Raw genomic sequence first — 21,764 nt, forward strand, 5'->3', positions numbered from 1 at the left:
ATAATTCACCACAAATAATCGTATGTACTAATCAACTAAGAATGCTGGATTGGAATCATTTTAAAATCAAGCATTCTCTGCAGAAATTGGGCTCCATGTCAACATTTAAAATTACTTATTGAAGTTGAATATTCTTACGAAGTGAGAAAGCGAGAGAGAAATAGACGTCATATTCTGGAAAAAGAGTTTTCAAGAAAGATTCGAATACAGGAAATCCCGTTAGAAAGAATACAAAATGTCGACGTTACAATAAATTAGAATTTCGAATTGTATTCTAGGTTTTTCAATGTGGAAAAGTAAATTTATTGTAGAATTAGCTAATGAAGTCGATCAATATGGCGAAAAGCCAAATTTGGTAGAATATCAGTTGTCATTTCAAGACCAATTCAAAATGTCTTCAAAAAGTAGTTTCAACATTGATAAAAAATCTGATCTTGACACCGCATGACTTCGTTGTAGAGCCTATTAAATTATACACATTTTTGCTGCACTTCATTTACATACATTTCCTCGAATTTTATTAGAGTTATATTTCAAATTCAATCAAATCTGTTCTCACTTTGCGGAAAGGCAAAAATACATAAATACTCAAATCGTCTGCCTTAAATATTGTTAAATAAAGAAAATCCTAAAGCGCCAGATGCAGTTAAAAACAGTTGAAAAAACACTTTTGCAATCCAAGTTAGAGTTTTTGAGAAAGAACAAGTAATTCGGGCAGCGGACAGGAAGACAAAACTTTCGGTGTACAAAACTGAAAGTTAACCTTTGATCCCACTGGGAAAAAAGTCCAAGCGGCAGAAGGTGAACCAAGTGACTTAATCCACTGCTCTACTAAGAATGTGAAATTTTATTAAATCGTGGCTTCGTTGGCTACTTTGAAATTGCTGATAATTCTACAACTATTGCTTGCAGATTAACGTAAACATTAACCGGAACATAAGAATATAATTCAATCACTTTTAAAGCAAAAAAAATTGCACAATTTATCAAAGAATAAAAAAAACCTAAGCTCGCCAAGATCGGTAACAGAATGTTTACAGTTACATGAGAGTCATACGTACGTACGTACGTACAGGCGTCACGAAACAATCACTTCTGAATCCATTTTAAAATCATTTCACAATCAGTTTTCGGAAAACCAGTGCTTTAATCTGTCCGTACGTAAAGTTGTCAGGCAAAAATATCGTTCAATTGGATTTGAGAGCAGTCGAAATGGATATTTTCGTTGAAATATGATACTCAAAATTTTTCGGGATTATAATAGTTTCTTGACTTTGTGCAAGAAAGTAAAACGCTAAACTGTATTTTTGAAAGAATTGCTTCGAGCTCCATGACGACCTCTCTCAAATCTATGGACTAAACTTGGTGATATTTTTGGGCCTTTACATTCTTACGCTGTGCGACACACACAGACACATATACACAATAATTATTTCTTTATTATTATATATGTATAACAAAATAAACTTTTTATAATTAATAAACTGAAATGTGGAGTAAATGAGGAGCGAATTCACAGAGAAATTACAGCTAAGAAAACGGAAGAAAAGAAGAATGAGCAGAAAATAAAGAACAACGACATTTTTAGCAGTGAAATTAAAATATTAACTATAGCATTTTAGTATTAACATTACATACTAATATCTTATTGTTTCAGAATAGTACTATATTACATTGTCGGAATTATTATATAATATTTCATAATTATATATATTATAGTTCAGTGATATATTACAGTTTCGGAATGTATTCCAATCTAAAAATTAAATAAATTTTTAAATTAATTAAATTTTCTTTCATAGATGGCAAGATCAAGCCCGAACACTGTGTATCTACGAAACTTGACGTTAAAAAGTGAAGGCCAATATACATGCCAAGTGTCTGCGGATGAACCGTACTTCGGGTGTGTACAGGTCCACAGAGACGTCGTAGTTTACAGTAAGTATATTTAACTATTTGCTCAGAAACTTGGTTCATGCAGCAGGAAATATTCAATGTTTTCCCAGCATCTCCTATTTCAGGAAAAGCAGCATTGAGAAATTTAACGTAAGTTTTAACGCGAAACGAGATTTTCGACACTTTAAATATTCCAAATGAAATACACATTATTTTGAATAAAACTCTATTTTCGAAGTGTTTTATGTATTTATAAACTAAATCACTATTACGATAAATCTGGTTTGAATATATTGTTACGAAATGTACAGTCGCGGTAAGATAGCTTCACTGCAAAGCACCAGAGTACAGCTCCCGACTCTGTTCGGTCGTTCTCGGAACTCCATGTACTCTCGAGACTCTCCTCGACGCCACACAGAGCACGGCTCCCGACTCTTCGGTTCAGTCGTTCCATTAGCTCAACACACTCTCTCGACGATGCACTAACCGCAATACACTACGAGACTCTTTCAGTGCACTCGACGACCCACTCGGCACTCGTTGCCTGACTGTCAACTCTATCGACTCCGCAGGAATTGACTCGCTAGACGAGACACCAACTCGATACTTACTATCTCGCACTCGCACTCTAGACGAGGCACACTAACTGACTGCGGACTAGCAGGGTTTTTATAGCTTTCGGCTTGTGTTCGAAAACATTCTGGGCTAACCCGGTAAGAATTCGTTCCAGAAGGTTCTCCATCCGTCCATGGCATATCGCCCATTTTGTCGCCAAATGGGCGATTTCACGCCAAATATGGCAACCATACCTTCCCTTGGAATTTTATAGCAACCCTAAAACTGCTTTGCGGGGAAGCCATCTTACCGCGCCTGTACATTTTGTAACAATATGAATAAAATTACAAAGTGGGTTTGCAGAGTTTTAGACCTAAATTCGTACACAATAGAAAATTGGAAGAAAAAAACATTCATACTGCTTAGCCTTCAATATGCAAATCTTTAACAGAAATCTGTTATTCTACAGATTATTTAGGTAATGTGCAGATTAACTAGGGTGATCCGTTGAAGTGACGAAAATTGTTTCATTTCTCCTATTACCTAGGTAATCTGCGCATTTCCTACTAGGCACTCGTTCATCTACACAATACCTACTAGGCATTCGTTAAAGTGAAAATAAGATATTTGCTGGACTAACAGCAACGTTCCTGTACCTTTAAGTTGATTTTATTTATTTATTTATATCAATGTTCCGTTTTCTAAATAAGATGGCTTGCAAATTTTGTTTGACTTTTTATTATTAATATTTGGTGTGTTTATTTTTATGTCCTTTGCACATACATCACATAAAACTCGATTCAACAACACAATTGCAAAATATTTAAAAACACCATATATATATTAATTATATTTATTTAAAGTAATGCGCTGCCAAATCCCGTTTCGAGACTAAATATCCCGTTCAGTTAATCCCCTTTTAGGCTAATTGTGTATTTGGTAATATATGTAAAAATGTGCGTTTATAAACGCAGCTTACTCTTTTCATTTGCAGAAGGCATGGATAATTAATTACGTGTTGACGAAAAGAGACCGTTATTGATAAGTTATTGATAAGATAAATAGAATGTTAAGATATTGTACAGTCATTTAACCTCGAGTCTTCCTCTCATGATGAATTCACTACAGTTGATCCTTAGTTAACTCTGACAGCCATATTATGGTTAAAATTAATCAGCAAAGTTGAAGAATTTTAAACACAGTGTACTTCAAGAGAGAGATAAAGTGAGGGACCATTAGCTGGTGTTATACGAATACTGATGAGCTAAGAACGAGCCTTTGATGGTCGGTGGATGATATATTCTATGAATATAAGAGAAGTATATGCGTGGTCATTCCTGAGCATCGCCGGCTAGTCTAGCATGATTTAATCATTGTCAATTTCAATATTGATTTCGGGTTATCATTAGAGACTGCATCCAGTACATATGTTTTGCTATCTCGATACCTTTACGAATCATCTGTGAATTCAGCAAGAAATAAATGGCAGTTCTTATTTATGTACTCTGAAGTTTAGAGCAGCGGTCGTCAACCCTTAGAACTTCACGAACTATTACATATACGAGTATGATTTTATATTTGGCGGACCACTAATATGAATTAAAAATAAGGTAAATATATTTATACATTATACAATAATAATCAGCACACTACACATATTTCTTTCACATTGAAAAACTATGTGTAACCTGCAAAAATCTTACCTTCTTGTACAGAAAGCTTCACATTTCCATGTCAGTGAAAAGGAACTTCACAAAAAGCAAGAACAAACCGGCAAACGCAAGGCAATGTTAATACAGTGATATCGTTATGCAGCCAATTTTTAATTATTGTAAACATAATAATCATCGCTTACTCAGCAATGGCGCTATCAATCAATAGTTAGACAAAACAGAAACGGAAACTTCCAGTGATGTAATTATAAACAAGAATGTCATAATTAGCTAAGGAGGTCAATCATGAATTTGTCGTATTCCTATTTCATTTAATCTAAAATGCATTGGCAGACTGGTTGATTATACATTGATGGATTATATATTAATGGATTGATGAACAATTCTTTCTCGATAAAGGTACCTGTAATTAAACTTCACTGCTGAAGTACTACAGATGCAAAGAATATAGTTTTACAGGCTGAAGATGCAACTTTAGTTATAATAGGGGGACCGGAAAGTATTGTCGCTTTCTTACATTAAATTCAAACGAATACATTTTTAACTAGTTTTGGTTGATCTTTACATTATGGTAACTTGGCGTTTTTTTGGCAAAAATTTGGCGACCAACTCTCCTACAGCAACCCTCTATTTTTTTTTCCCGCCGCCATTTTGTCTTCACGAAGTAAAGACATGTTTCTTTTCTTTTTATCTACTGAACACTTCTTCCAACAATCTACTAGCCGAAATACACTTATGCTAGAAATTTTATCTAACAAAACTGCTTAATCATGACAAATATTCACTGCAAAATTGGGAAAAAGTGCACAATACCATACTCCTTACGCGTTTTTCAAAATAACACATACACATAAACCATGTACATGCCGACTTATTTTTACTTAAAAAAACATCCCAGAATTGCACAAAAATGGCATTGCGCACACTCTTCACTATATCCATGTACACTGCTTTTTTCTCATAAATTAGAAAAATTTCACGAAAATACATGACAATTTTCTCAATCTTTAAACCAGGTAAAAAGAACATATATGAAATTACCTGATCGCGAAAAAGTATTTACCCTTTCCAAATATGAACATTTCCACATATAAAATAAATAAAATATCCAAAAACCTTTACCTCTAAATCATCTATTACATTATACACGTCACCAACGAATTCATACCGCAACCATTACAAATACTTATTGTCAGATATTTAAATTATTTCCATGCACGTTTACTTCAACTAAAACGTATACCAAATTCCTACAAACATAAAATTCACAAAATAACTATCATTTAATTAAAATATAATTAAATTCAAAAACACTACTTAAAATATAAATGAGCACATACATTAAATTAATACATACATAAATACCCATTTCGAATTCACTTTAGTTACGGCCATGGGATCCAAAAATTCACGAACACTGTTTCACACAACACAGAATAAAGCCAAATACAAAATTTCCAGATTTTTTCCCGATTTCCCCCCTTTTCCGATTAAAGAACCGAAATTCGTCCATTAATATCACATGACGTATCCCATGATCTCTCATTTCCCTCACACAAAATAATGCGTAATCGGAACTGAGTACTGCTCACATTATTACCAAAGTGCCAGGTAGTAACCTTTATCGCCTCCAAAATGTCGCCAAACTACCAGTTACCATATTGTAAAGATCAACCCTAGTTTTATTTTTAATCAATAATATAATCACCCTCGTTATCAACAACCTTTTGCCATCTAATGTGCAGATTTTTAATCCCGGACCGATAAAAATCAATTGGTGTTTGAGTAAAATATCTCGAGAGGACATCTTGGACATCATCCAAATTTTCAAATTTTTTGCCATTAAGAAAATGTCGGGGGGATCCGAATAAATGGAAATCCAATGCTGCGATATCGGTCGAGTATGGGGGGTGAGTATGGCAGTACCTCCCACCCCCAATTCATTAATTTTTTCCAGTGTTCGTCTTGCACAGTGCGGTCTTGCATTGTCGTGCTGCAGAATGACGCCTTTTCTGTTGACAATTGATATTTTTCGATTAAAGATTGGTTCACTCCATCCAATTGTTCACAATAAAGGTCTGCGTTAACAGTTTGTTCAGGTTTCAGAAATTTAAAATGAAAAATTCCGCGAATACTCTACCAACCACCCAGAAGCTCTTTTTCGGGATATAAACGCTTTGTAACCCCTATTAAAACTGCCTTTTGAGTTTTGGATTGTCGTATAGGATTTAATTTGTTTTTGTTTCCACTAATCAAACGATCAAAAAACGGTTCTGTACGGTTCCGTTTAAGCAATACGTTGCATGTGATGGATAGGTTGGCTTTGTTCTTTTCGGACAGATTATGGGGGGACTCTTTGATTATTTTTCCATTCTGCTTTAAATGTTCTTGGATGGTCGACCAAGGTTGGTTAAGTGTGTTTGACATGGATTTGCTTCCACTTTTGCCCTTAGCATGTTGTCAACATGCGCAGAAACGACAATACTTTCCGGTCCCCCTGTAAGGATCTTAAGTTTTACTAACGTTTATTTTATTTTAAATCTTTACTATCACTTCTTATTTTCTACTTCCGGCCAGAATTATAAGCGTTAAGGTTTTTATGCAAAGTTTGTCTAGCGAACGTCAAGTATTTAAGTTGTGGCTTTTTGCCAAGCGAGAGAGAGGAAGCAGTGAGTCAAAGCAGGCCGCTTACCTTAGAAGTTACGCAGTTGCTGTTTGCCTTCCAGGCCAGAGGTTTTAATCCTCTTGATAAATTTTAAAACGCATTGTAGTGTTCACAGTTCTCTGTACTACATACGCTTCCTGTTAATATAAGGCCAATCTTCCACGTTTATTATTCTAAAGTTAAATCAGAGTTTAGTTTTATTTTTATACTTTTACGTTTTGACCCCAAGTAGCGGGTCGGTGTATTCCGAAGTACGGAAGTCATTGTACATAGAGAAAAATAAAGGGTTTTGTATACCCTTCTTGTGCATCCTGTTTACTTCCCACAGTTTTGAACATAGCTTTAGTAAGCTCTCTGTTCCAAGTCAGGTCCTTGCATGTTTCCGAAGAAGGTAAGAAGGAACATTGAACCTGATACCCCTATTAAAATAAAGAAATGTAAAGAAAAGCGACTAAAAAAAACAAATTGACTACGCTTCAAGATGATCTGGAACTACATGTTGGGGTATAAATGGAAAATATTCAGACAGCTAAATACCACTGAAATTCATTCGAATTTTTTTTTTTTTTTTTTGATAATTTATTCATAGAAGATACTTTATTCGAAATATAATGCAAATCATTGGTTTTGTGTGATGGAAAATAAGAATATTTATGAAAATGGTAGCTAGATATTCTGCCGAGAGCTTTCCAAATTTAGATACACAATTTTGTTTCAAGATATGCCAGCTTTCTTTCTTTCGTTTTAATTCATTTGTCTTTGCTCGTTTCTTGTTTCTCCGAATCCCCTGAAGAATGAGACACTTCAAAGCTTTTTTTTTTTACACAAATGGTAAATTTATACGGAAGTAAGAAGTGTACAATTATTATATGCATATTTGAGTTGCGGTTAACTTTGCCATGTTTATCTCCTAGAGACCAAGATGCACTTCTACATTATACTGCAGCTTTGGTATATATTCTGTTACTGGTGTACATGGGCAACTACCATTGGGCAACTACTTATTTTCTACGCAGTCCTAACTGATTGCTCTTGGCTATGAATCTTCAAAAGGAGATTTGTGCATTTTCCCTTTGAAACATAAGATGAGAGAGGAGTATTAGACACTACATCAATTTTGCATAAAGCTATGTAAATTTAACGGATTTTAAAGAAGTAGCGGTGGAAATCAAAAGGTAAAGGACGTCATAGCAGAGATAGCCGAGGATTATTTTTTGCATTAGTCTGTGACATATCTAACGTATCGGGATTTGTTCCGAAATGTATTTAGAAAGCAAGTAAAACGCGAATCCCTACAATAGGTTGTTACTTGATTTTGTTCTCCTTTATAAGGCTGTACAACCCACTTACTTTTTTATCTGTTACGTAACTTTAAGGGGACTCATACACCTTAAAACCCATAAGATCTTCGAATACGTGACTGTTGCAAGAATTAAGATAACTTATTTATTTTAAAAGCAATTACTTCCAATTTTTTTCGGCTGACTACATATTGTAGCTGCTTTCTGAAATAGTAATCAGAAAGGTTTGTGTTGCCACAAATATTTTTATAATTTAATCCCCTTTGTGACAACATTTTTCGTCATGTTTCCAACTTGCGCGCACAGTTTAAAACATTCTGTTTCATAATTTAATTCCATATTTAATATATAGCTTTTGCAATATTTGGAAATTACCGTGAACCAAATCTTCTAAGAATTCCATGATCAATTTTTATTTCATTTGGAGTGGAGTTCATAAAATGTATTTTATTAAAAAAATCTGTAATGTTTTCGTCCATAAAATTTTTTAATAATAAAATATTCCTCAGATTTTGGGTTCAATTAAAAAATAGTGCGCATATAAAGAATTCCATTAAAATTCAAGTATGTACCATTAGCCATTTTTAATATATCATGCGCGCAAGGTGGAAACATGATGAAAATTTTGTCACAAAGCGGATAAAATTACAAAAATATTTGTGGCAACACAAACTTTCGGATCACTATTTCAGAAAGCAGCTATATTATGTAGTCAGCTGTAAAAAGTTGGAAGTTATTGCTTTTAAAATAAATAAAATATACCAATTCTTGCAACAGTCACATATTCGAAGATCATAAGGGGTTTAAGGTGTATGAGTCGCCTTAATGTTACTGTTACGAATTTTGTATTTAGATAGGTAATTTTAGTAGAATTATAATTAAAATTGTTATATTTTTCTGTGTAATGAATGTAGCGCGAGACAATTTTGAGAGAAAGCTATGCCGGAGATGTACGATTACAGTGATTTAACATTATACACGTGCATTTAACATTAAGTAAATGGGTATCTCGGTGATAAATGTTGAAACTGAATAAATGTAATTGACCGGTTTGTTAGCTGTAACCGTAATTCACCCCTCGTATTGCTTTCCAGTAGTTTCGAGAAGCAGAAAATACTAGAAATATCTCGCGATCGGTTGAAAACTGTAAACGGCCAGAGAGGGAGAGCCCATGAGCTCACTTGCTTAGTTACGGTTGTAGTGAATTGTTTAGCTCCGCGTAAATTGACATATCCGAGTTAGCTTTCTCTTTAGATGTCTTTTTGCATTACGTTGTGTTAAACGTTTTTAGTTGTTTGAAGTGTAACCACGGATTATACTGTGAACACTTGTACGAATGCAAAAATTCCAGCACTCTGGAGTTTTTCTTTTGATAAAAATAAATTTTTATCGACCTGTTATCGTCCGTTTAATCCTTTACCAACCCGTACGCACGTAACATTACTTTTGCTAGTTTCTGAGTAAATGTTATAAATCGTGAACAAGAGCAAATCTTGCTTTTTGCTGGTAAGTAAACTATACAGAATGTGTCAAAAAGTACACCACGAGATATGTCATTGAGAAAAGGTTAAAAAAATCGGAAAGCTTTCATATTTTACATTACGCTTGAACGTTTTGTGTGTTATAAATATCATGTTCTTCGCACTTAACCGTAAAATTCTGCTCAACAGCAATATCACAAAATAATTTTAAAATAAGCATATCTTTATAAGGTATTTCTCCCACTTCCCTAGCGTGCCTTCGTGGTGTAATGGTAGCACGCTGGGCCGGTATTCCAGAGGTCCGTGGTTCGATTCCCGGCGAAGGCGGTTGCATATGTTTCATCTTTTCTGCTTCCAATTAACCTAATGACTCTACAAGTGGCGCCCGAACTAAAAAGGTTGTGGATGATGATTCTCCGCACCCAGGATTTGGCGACTAGGTCCCCCAAAACCCTAGTCGCCCTTTAAAAAGGGGAGTATATAAGATATTTCTCCCACCCTAGCGAGCCTTCGTGGTGTAATGGTAGCACGCTGGGCCGGTATTCCAGAGAACGTGGTTCGATTCCCGGCGAAGGCAGTTGCAAATTTTTCATCTTTTCTGCTTCCAATTAACCTAATGACTCTACAGCTTTAGAATTCTCGATACACTGTCTCTCGCGCTAGAAATATTTTTTTTTTCGTATAGTGTTGCCATTGCTCCCTTTTAAATCGTTGAGTTTGTTAATGAAAAATTCGTTAAAGTTTTACAAAATATGAAATAGATAATAAAACAAATTTCAGATTCCAAATTTGGGCTTCCAGATGCCCATATTTGAATACAGGACTAGGTTATTCGAAATTTGGTCGCTGTAGGTACCATTGTTTTATCACAATGCGAGAAACATGCACACATTTATGCAGATTCTCATTATTTAATTACTTTAAATATAATACAGGGCGATAATATTTGGTGCCAACAATTTTAAAAGTGAAACAACGCTTCTAGTGAATCAACGCAAAATGCCAAAACAAAATTGACAATTCTTCTGGGCAAATTTCCCATTTGGACTTAAAAACATAATTCAAATCAAAAACGTAAATCGCAGACAAAGTACGCTTTTTTTTTTAAGACAGGTTTGGATACCTGATGCATTTCATTAAACGCAATATGGAGGGGAAATTTTTACCCCGGCCTCATGCTAAAACATTTGAATGTGAAAAATTTTATCATATCTGGATTGCTTATAAAGAATTATTCACTCCTGTATTATTAGAATTATCGCAGATATCATTACACAATGTGTCCGAGGGACCCACGCTATAAATATTGCTAAAGCTTATTATGTAAGACAATTTTTTTTCATTCCAATATTTATAATGGTGCATTTTATGCCATAAAATCATTAATGAAAAAGCTGCTTTTTCATATTGCGACTGAAATACATTTTTAGCTAATGTAATTCAATTTCATGCACATACAGAAATTGATATCTTGACACTTCTGTTAAACGGAAAAAGATGTCTTCGGAAGTCTTATTATTTTGACAGCATTTTTTTTCGGGATATTTTAAGGCAGTATTAATTTTTGACATTATAAAACCGGGATATTTTAAGGCATCTACAAAATAAGAGTCATTTAACTAATTTGAATGTTCGAACAAACGTTTTAAGTTTTCTGCATATTTAGCCCAACGGGCACTTTGCAAAGAAGAGCATTTTGCGTTGGTTCACTATCAACAGCGTTTCACTTTTCAAATTGTTGCCACCGAATATGAGAATCCCGCATTATATTTAAAAAATTAAATGATGAAGGATTTGCATGAATGTATGTGTGTTTCTGGCATTGAGAAAAAACAATGGTACCTAGAGACATCGAATTTTGAATAACGTAGTTCTCTACTCGAATATGGGCATCTGGAAGCCCAAATTTGAAATTTGGAATTTCTTTTATGATCGATTTCATATTTTGTAAAACTTTAACGAATTTTTGAAACTCACAATTTCAAAGCTAGCAATGGCAACTTTGTACGGAAAAAAAAGAAAAAAAAATTTATCTCCAGCGCGCAAGACTCTGACGGAAATTCTAAAGCTATGCTCTTTTTAAACCATTTTGTGATAATGCTGTTGAATTCAATTTCATGGTTTAAGTGCGAAGAACATGCAATTTAATAAATAAAGGTAAACATAAAACGTTAAAAAAAGTCTCTTTGTGCGTAATATAAAATATTAAAGCTTATTTTTACTTCCTTGTACGAAGTAAAAAAGGAAGTATTGTAATCGCGAAAAGTTTCAGGCAGCATATTTCAACGAAAATATCCATTTTGACCGCTATCGAATGCAATTTAACGATGTTTTTGCGTGATATCTGTACGTAAGGACAGAATAAAATACTCTTTTCCTTCAAAAAAATTATAAAACTGCTATAAAATTAATTCTGAACAGAATTTTTCGTGGCGTTTGTACGAACGTATGTACGTACGTTCGTGCGTACGTACGTATCTCGCATATCTCATAAACGAGTAGCATCAGAACGTTGAAATTTTGTATATAGGACTGCTATAACATGTAGATGGGCACCTCGTATTTTGGTTGCAATCGGCCGCACCAAACGTATATAAATATATTTATATATATATCCACTCTGTTATCCGGCTCAGTGATCTCAGTTTCTTTACTCTTATATGTTGGTAAATTGTACATATTTTGCTTTAAAAATGATTGAATTATGTTGTTTTTATGTTCCGGTTAAGGATTTTATGCCTTTAGTAAATCTGTGTGCAATATTTTTAGAATTATCAGCAATTTTAAAGTTGTTTAATTGCCGCTAAGCCTTTTTTAATGGCGGCCATTGATGTTTACATTTGAAACAGGAGACTAGTGGATTTGTTGCCAATCTAGAGAAACTTAGCTTCGCTACAACAAAGATAACGCCTTCATTTATTATTTAAATCATGCTTAATCCTTTCTGGAATTTTTTAGAGGAAATAAGCGTTTAAGATTTACTTCGTAATTTTTAATATAGATAATTTGAGTTTTTATGTATTATTGCCTTCTCGCGAAGTGAGAACTGAATTAATTGAATGAGAAATACTCAATCGTCTGTGAAAAACTGTTTCTTTTTTGTTTTGTTTGCTTAATTTCTTTTATACGTCGTTCTAGCTTTATTCTAGTATTTGAATAGAACATGTGGCAACAATTAGATAATTCTATTCTTTAAATGATATAAATTTTGTGCATTATGAGTTAAAATATGAACGAAATATATAAGTTAACTGTTATATAATTATTGGATTATATAACAATTAACTTAGTTTCCGTTATAAAATTATTATATAAGTTAACTGTTACATAATTATGAAACTGTTAAGTGAATGTAGCGCCAGAGTGTCGCTATGGTAAACAAATACTAGAGTGAATTTTAAAGAATGCATTTATTCTATTGTGGTTTATGCGCTGTGGGCGAATTAGATTTAATTCAATTGATAAGTTTAAATGAAATGCAAGAAAAAATGCGTATAATTTAATATTTCGTACAAGGAAGTCATGTGGTGTACACATCAGATTTTTTTAATTATGATTTGAGTCGTGATTGAAGCTGTTGTAGTCACACAACCTATTTTTTTTTATTCAATTTCTAAACTGGAGTGACTGTCTGCGATCACCTTTTAAGAAACAACCCGTCGTACAGTGATATTGTGTTAAAAAGGATTCTGGCAGTGTTAACGCAGCTCGCAAGCGCTGGTTTGCTCTTTATGTGAATGCTAAAACGCTTTCACGCCTTTAGCAGTTGGTCAAATTAGCACAGGAGCTCTGCTAAATTATGGCGTGTCAGTTATGTCATTTTAGGTCGTTAAATGTGCTTCTAGGTTTCTCCGAATACCGTTAATGTATAGTAATTGTAAATTATAGCGCTGCCCGGAATTATGGATGTATATTCCGGGAGTTGCCAACATCTATGAGACAATTCTCAGTTTATTAACTTTAATTCATCGCGTAATGGCAAAGCGTGGTAATCTATAAACAAAACGTCATTCTAAGTTGTTTTAGCGTATGATATTTAAACCAAATGCGATTTATATTTAAAAAAATCAACATTTTACGCAAGTGCGATATGATTTAGGTCAGTCAGATAGATACGCAGATAATTTACAGTTCAAATCAATATCAGATCATCGCAGTATGCTTAAAATGCGGAACATCTGCTAACAAAAGAACTCCAGAAGCAATCCTTAACTACAAAAATGGGAACTGGTGCATCACTAAATTATATTTAATCTTCTGTGTTAGTAAATAGTTTGATAATCCGATGGTAGAAGAAACTTTTCAAAGATGGAAGTTTTAAATATCGTACTCACTAGAGTATAACACCGCGCAAAAAAATGGGACAGTTCTATATCTCCCGTTCTACTGGGGCGCTTAACGGAATTCAGCTTACGTTTTTCATGTGTCGCAAGCGCGACTTAGGATATATATTAGATTTATATATAGCATTGTTCTAATACAGGTATTTTGACATAAAATCGGACTTTTTCTGAAATGACATGCCACCTTTTTTCCATATTTCGATTCTACGACTCAAATTATGCCAAATTCCCAAGTTTGATAAAAATCGATCGAGTAGTTTTTTAAATATTTGCTCTCAAACTTTCAGCTCCTCAGGGTTAATTGATATATACTTATTAATATCTCTTTCTTTTATTAAACTTATCTGATTTTTGCTTTCACATTTCGAATTTAGGTTCATTCCAAATACAATTTGCCCATTTCTTTTGATTTATTTTTTAAATTTGTGTTTTTAAATAATTTTTATAAATTTTTCGAAACCAATTATGAATTATAACCTGTAAAAGTTTTGCTGTCAATTTAAAGTACATGTATTTGTAAGCATATCTGCAAAAAATTATTTTATTGAAAATTTCCTAAGATATACGTGAAATTGCATTTCTGCGCGTTTTGAAATTTGGCGTATTTATTATAAGCGATAATAACGGAAATGTGGCTTACGCACTTTGTTAAAATTATTTGAATGCATGAACGATCACTTTTTTTTTTTTTTTTTTTTTCTGCCGTGGACAATGAAGAAAAAGGTAAGGAAAATAGATTACTATAAATTAAGAAGTTCGCCAAGTGAATTATTCTTGGCGCAAACTGAAAACAAAAATTTCGCCAAGATAAATTTTTAAATTTCTCCATAAATTTCTCACCAAAAATTACAGAATTTAATATCTTGGCATAATTTGAGTCGTAGAATCGAAATATGGTAAAAAATTGGTATGTTACTTCCAATTTTGAGTTAAAACACCTATGTTAGAACAATGCTATATATAAATCTAATATATATCGTAAGTTGAGCTTTCGAGACATGAAAAACGCAATTTGAATTTCGTCTATCGGCCCAGTAGAACGGGAGATATAGAACTGTCCCAATTTGGGGGGGGGGCAGTTTACCTAATGTGGTATTGTATTTAATTATGGCAAAGCACACTAGGGCTATCTGCCTAAGGGGATGGATGCCTTCGTGGAGGACTTTCTAAGGGAAACTGGCTCGTATACACGTTACACATGGGGAAAACCACGAAAACACCCATGCAGCCAGCCCGTTTGCGGGATTCGAACCTCGGACCGAACTACCAGTGTTCAGCGACTTTACCGCTCGGCTGCTGGTGGGCCCAGTGTACCTAAAAATCAATTTGTTAGCATCTGTACTGAGATAGACTCGGTTTCTGGAGTAACTACAGGGTGTCTCAAAATGTAGTTGGCAAATTTAATATACTGGTCTGTCATACAATGACAAACCATATTTACATAGGAACTTGTGTCCGAAAATGCGAATGGCCACTGCTAAAGGGCAGTGTTCGCAGGCTTATAGGAGAGTGGGAAGTGTGGTCATTTCAGACAAGGACGTTGCTGGGGAAAGATGAATCGGTTTACTAATTCAGTTCTTTATGGACATTTTGTGTGACATTTTGTGAAAAGAGTGTTGTTGTATCTGATGGTTGACGTTCCAACATGTACATGCCGAAACATCTGGTTTCAGCATGATGGAGCGCCTGCATTAGCAGCTCTGAGAAGGACTACCTCGATACAACATATTCTGATCGCTGGATTGGCAGAGGCGGATCAGTCTCATGGCCACCGCGATCTCCTGACCTGACTCCCCTGAATTTCTGCCTGTGGGGATACATGAAGTCTATCGTGTGCGAGACGACAGGAACATGAGACATCGTCGCTAAGATCGTGGGTAAGGCAGGACGTGTCCGTGGCACACCTGCCCATTTGAATCAAAAAAAAAAAAAAAAAAAAAAAAAAAAAAACAGAAAGTCCTTCGCAAAGACATTTTTGATGCAGATACCTGTTGATATTTTTCTTGTTTCCTATGATATCTCATGTCCATACGCCTTTGACAGCTCAAGAAACTATATAATGGAATGGTAAATCATTTACAATAGTCAGTTTTTTTCGGGGGGGGGAGGCCTTCAGAGATAGTTAAAAATTTTAGAATTTGAAAAAGACTAAAACATCTTAGATGTACATTTGCTTCTCGCAACATGAAAAATATATATCTTATTTACCAGAAAATAAAATACAGTTTTTTTGCTCTAGTTTTATTCGAAAATTTAGTACGATCTTATACTTGGATATTTTGATAGACAAAATTGCAAAATGAAAGGAAAAGTTTAATTATCAGCGTAAATGAAATAATTACGCTTTTTTAATAACAAATACACTACGTAAGTTAGTTACCGCATCTACAGACTGCAGAAGTAATAGTTACCGCATCTACAGACTGCATAATTTCCGCTCATTCAAACAACCATATTAAGCTGAGAGATTTCAATTTAACGCTTTCGCATCGCTAGAAGCCAAAATCCTTTCCCCTTCCCCTCAAACATATGAAAAGCCCACTTATATAAATTCCTGTTGGATTGGATTTCCTTTTTTCCTGCCAAGTACATTGCTACAGCGTTGACAAAAACCTACCCAAGTGAAGTGATTATTTCTCTCTTGGCGATCTTTATGCGGTTTCACCCACTGTGTGCAGTTCCGCTTAGGTCAAGATTCCAACTGCGAGTACTAATAGCTAAACCTTAATAATAAACAAAGAAAAATGGAGGTGCTAAATAAGGAGGAAATAAAAGAGCTAGTAGCCGTTTCAAAAGAATGATTGACATGTTATTTAACAATTCCCGAAACCAATGAGTCGTACACTAACGTGATGTGAAACAGCACCAGGTAGAAATTGGACGCAGGCGTTCGGGTGATATGTCGATGTGTGAATGCACGGGCGTTGCGGGGTCTTCGCTGTGAGAAGGTCGCTGTTGCGGGGGCTTCGCTGTTGTGAAAGGGTCGCTGTTGCGGAAGCTTCGCCATTGCGGGAGGGGGTCTTCGCCTGCATTCACTATGCTAGTCAATAGTATGCTTAAAAATGAATAGGTAAAGTCATATGTATGTCCTTGGCCACAGCCAGCAGTACTCTTGTTTTAAGGAAGTTTAGAAGGAAGAAACAGAAATTAAGATTGTCTTTCTTAGAGTTACTGCTAAAGTAAACATTCACCTGCGATTTTGTTTCTTAAGATTATTTTCCAGGGCGCCTTATTTTCCATCAAATACGCTAGCTATATGGCTCAGTTACTGTAAATTTATGCTACAAATAAATCATAAATTATATAACTTAATGCAAAAACCTTATGACATGTTTCTGCGGAATAATTAAACATTAGGAATATATTAAATCTGGGAATTTATTTATTTTAATTTTTATTTCCAGTATTTTTATGAAGCGTGAGAAAAATGAAAATTCTTCCATATATTTGCGTCTTTTACGAGGAAATATTGAAGACGCTTCTTAGAATGAAAGTAGCAAGGCTAAATTACAGCAAAGAGTAAATCATTCTTCTCAGTATTAATTAACTTTCTGGTTTCGGTATATGTATCTGAAAACTTATCCGAAAATGTTTCTTAATGAGTGAGTTACGTCATAATTAAAATATTTTCCTAAATAATAAAACTCGTTGTACTGTTTTATCAGCACATTTCCATAAAACATAAAATTTAATTATGATCCTTTCTGAGCAGGTGTGCGGGTTATGTTTTGCCAAATGTTTATATCTTGTATTTTTATATATCCATTTTTCCTGAATATACTTTGCGTGTGAATAAAATACTGCGTACTTATATTATTTCAGGAGTAATTAGATTACCATCTCTCATACGCACAAAAGAATGTTTTTTGTGCATTTATAGACAGATACATGTTTCTAGAGAATTAGAGGTAACGCCACATTGGCCCAAGAATATAAAAAACAGCATAGCTTTAGAATTTACGATAGACAGTTTCTCGCGCTGCAGATAAAAATTTTTTTTTCGTACAGTGTTGCCAATGCTTGCTTTGAAATCGTTGAGTTTGTTAAAAATTCGTTAAAGTTTTACAAAGTTTGAACTAGACAATAAAACAAATTCAAAATTTGAGCTTCCAAGTGCCCATATTCTGTTGGAGGAGCAGGTTATTCAAAATTGGATATCACTAGGTACTACTGTTTTTTCATAGTGCGAGAAACATACATGCAGATCCTTCATTAAGACACAATAACAAGCCGAATAAATACTAATTCAAAAGTCAAACAACAAAAATCAGCGTTATATTTTCAAAATTTTCACAGTGGTCAAACAACAAAAATCAGTGTTATATTTTCAAAATTTTCACAATAGTCAAACAACAAAAATCAGTGTTATATTTTCAAAATTCTCACAGTAGTCAAACAACAAAAATCAGCGTTATATTTTCAAACTTTTCACAGGAGTCAAACAACAAAAATCAGTGTTATATTTTCAAAATTCTCACAGTAGTCAAAGAACAAAAATTAGCGTTATATTTTCAAAATTTTCACAGGAGTCAAACAACAAAAATCAGCGTTATATTTTCAAAATTTTCACAGTAGTAGAATTTTGAAAATATAACGTTGATTTTTGTTGTTTGACTTCTGAATTAGATTCTTTATTATTTAGTTTCTTTAAATGTAATATATGGTGTGGTTTAGTGACCGAAACCGCTACGCAAATCCTGGGTTGTGACGCAGGGTTAAAATGAACTTCTAATTCAAGTTTTAACAATAACAGGAATTTCCATAAGATGACAGAGATTAGTTGCATATCTTGACAGTATGGGACTTGGATATATTTAGTCCCGTAATTTCAGAATTTTGTTACAGGAAAAATGCTCTAACGCATTATACACGAGGAATAATCGTTCTTAGCAGGCCAACATGCCCATAGCTCTAAACAGAAAAGTTTTCATCTTCTCAGGAAACCACCTTACATATCTCCATGTGTTTACTTGCGCTGAACTCCCGAGGGGAATGATTCTTTCACTCATATATAACAAAGTGTCCATCTCCTGACCCTGATGCAAAAACTTCTTTTATATCTTTGTTCACTGGAGCGACCTTCGAGGCTGCAAACAGAATCATTAACAAAGGCACAGGATTTCACCACTGGTATGAAAATTATTGCACTCTGAAGTCACTCATCCTAGACAAAGAACTTTTATACCACCCAATCACAATGGCGATAATATTTAGTGGCAACAGTTCGAAAAGTGAATCAACGAAGAATGTGAAACGACGAAAAATAAGTTCACATTTAAGATGCAAAATCATTATATACACTCACGTTTGTGAAAATTGCAACACCATGAAGGACTTACGCGAGTGAGCTGAAATTTTCAGGAAATGCAAAGTAGCGCATGATATGCAAATGATTAGAATTGCAAATCCGTAGCGCATGCGTATGCTGAGCAGCGCCCTCTGAACGGCTGATGGATCCGAATAAATAGACGGCTGTAGCGAGGCGTGTATGGTTATCGGTGGTTATCTGCTAGTGGTAAACGTTAACTCAATCTGTACTTATGCCTCGTCGACGAAAGAGAGCGAGATTTGAACAACTTACAGAGTTTGAACGAGGGAGAATCATCGGCCTTCGTGAAGCTGGATTGTCGTATCGTGCAGTAGCCTCTCGTGTGCAGCGTAACAGCAGCACAGTGATGCGCGTTTGGAAGCAGTGGACGGACGAGTATCGGACAACTAGGAAATCCGAGAGTGGACCCCGAAATGTGACGTCAGCTCGCGATGATAGACACCTGGTCCGCATGGCGCGGACGGACCATACAGCTTCCTCTAGACAATTGGCAGCACTGTGGTCAATAGCTACAGGTGTTTCATTGTGTGCTTCATCAATTCGTAGACGTCTGCTGCAGTGTGGACTGCGCGCACGGACTCCTTTATACAGGATCCCCCTAACCCATCGCCGCCTGCGGCTACAATGGGCCAATCAGCATGGAGACTGGCGTGCTGATTGGCAGCATGTCGTGTTTTCTGACGAATCCCGCTTTAATTTGTGGTACCATGATGGCCGCATTCGTGTCAGACACTATGCCGGTGAACGCCACCTTCCGGAGTGCATTATCGAACGCCACAGTGGACGAACACCCGGAGTTATGGTCTGGGGCGCCATAGCATATCATAGACGATCTCAATTGCTATGAATTGTGGGCAATCTGAACAGCAACCGGTATATCCGTGAAGTTCTACAGCCCGAAGCTGTTCCCTTCCTTCAAAGCTTGCCAGGCGCTGTATTTCAACAGGACAATGCCCGCCCTCATACTGCTCGGATTGTTAAATCCTTCTTTGCAGCGCAGCAGGTACAGCTTCTTCCTTGGCCTGCGTGTTCCCCGGATATGTCGCCAATTGAACATGTGTGGGATGTCATTGGTCGGCGTCTTGCTCGTGATCCTCGTCCTGTTGCGTCTGCAGACGAACTTTGGGTACGCGTACAAACGATATGGAATGCTCTTCCTCAGTCAGACATTCAAACTTTGTTTGACTTCATGCCACGTCGTATAGCAGCACTTATTGCGGCGCGTGGTGGCCACACAAAATACTGATTCTGATCTCTTGTTCTTGTTTGTTTGCTTTGAACATTTAATCATTTATTTGTACCACTACCACTCAACTGTGTATTAAATTGCATTCAATTATGACGATTCCTTCTTGGTGTTGCAATTTTCACAAACGTGAGTGTATTTTGTGAAAACGTTCAATAGATTCTACGCAATTATTTTTTGGTTGGAGCCTTTTCAAATATGAAAAGTAAATGTAGTATTTTCGGCATATTTTACTTTTTTACTATCAAAAAGATAAAAAATGCTTTTCAAGCGAAGAAAAAAATTATCCGATGTGCATAAAGGGAAAAAAAAAGATGTACTGAAAGAACGCCAGTGCCCCAACTGGGTTGCAAAACTTGATCCGGCAATTTTGACCTTGGAGATGCATCAGATTCTGGAAGTTCAGTTGGAGGTGATGAAGACACAATTATGCAAACCGGAGAATAACGACTCGTGAGATCACTGAAAAACTAAATTTATTGAATTCGAGCGTTCATGATCATTTGAAACGCACAGGTTTAATCTCAAACCTCCACATAGGGTTTGTCACGTTCTTAAGCTGTTATTTAGCTCCAACTGTCCTCCTATAACATGGAGTATTTTCAAGATCAAAACTGGCCGATCGAAATTTTGCAAACCAGTTTGGGCACTGGCGTTCTTTCAATACATTTTTTCTCCATACACATCGGATAATTTTTTCCTTGCCTTGAGGAGCGTTTTTACCTTTTGGATAGTAAAAAAGTAAAATATGCCGAAAATGCTGCTTTTCATCGCTTTTCATTTTTCAAATTTGAAAGCACCCTAACCAAAACCTACTGCGTGAAATCAATCGCAAATTTTCCACAAACACGCCTTGGTACGTCAGCTATCAAAATATATAATGATTATGCGTCTTAAGTGGGAATTTGGCTTTTGAAAAATACTATTAAGTCTTCTGTTGTCCAAATGTATTGCTTGAAAAGCTGATGTATTTTAGTTAACTTATAGATTGCTTTATATTTTCATTAGATATATCATTGCCAATACTCTCATCGTTTAATGTTGTCAACAGATGAGGTCTAATGTTACGACACATAAACACTAATGTTACGAAACATAAACACCTCCGATTGGAGGATTTTCGTATTGTTCCTAAAACGTCATTCGTAATACGTCATAAGCCTTAGTGGCTATAAATTAAATTTTTTAGGATATGAAAGATCACATACTTTATGCACTGAAAACGGTTGTATTTCCATACTTACCATATAAGATACAGTCTCCCTCCTTTCCACT

The 21,764-nt window shown here is 35.2% G+C and overlaps 1 protein-coding gene across 1 annotated transcript in view; it reads left to right on the plus strand.

The window, feature by feature from the left end:
• Positions 1–21,764, plus strand: part of LOC118193282 (junctional adhesion molecule 2A-like) — a 475,381-nt gene that overhangs the window by 354,900 nt on the left and 98,717 nt on the right. Inside the window, exon 4 of the mRNA XM_085810466.1 lies at positions 1,803–1,938. Within this exon, the coding sequence (XP_085666592.1) occupies positions 1,803–1,938 (136 nt within the window). The remainder of the gene's footprint in view (positions 1–1,802; positions 1,939–21,764) is intronic.

The sequence above is a fragment of the Stegodyphus dumicola genome, chromosome 1 (assembly GCF_044657685.1).
Source record: "Stegodyphus dumicola isolate Sdum_Otavi_A_Nest chromosome 1, ASM4465768v1".
Taxonomy (NCBI): Eukaryota; Metazoa; Arthropoda; class Arachnida; order Araneae; family Eresidae; genus Stegodyphus; species Stegodyphus dumicola.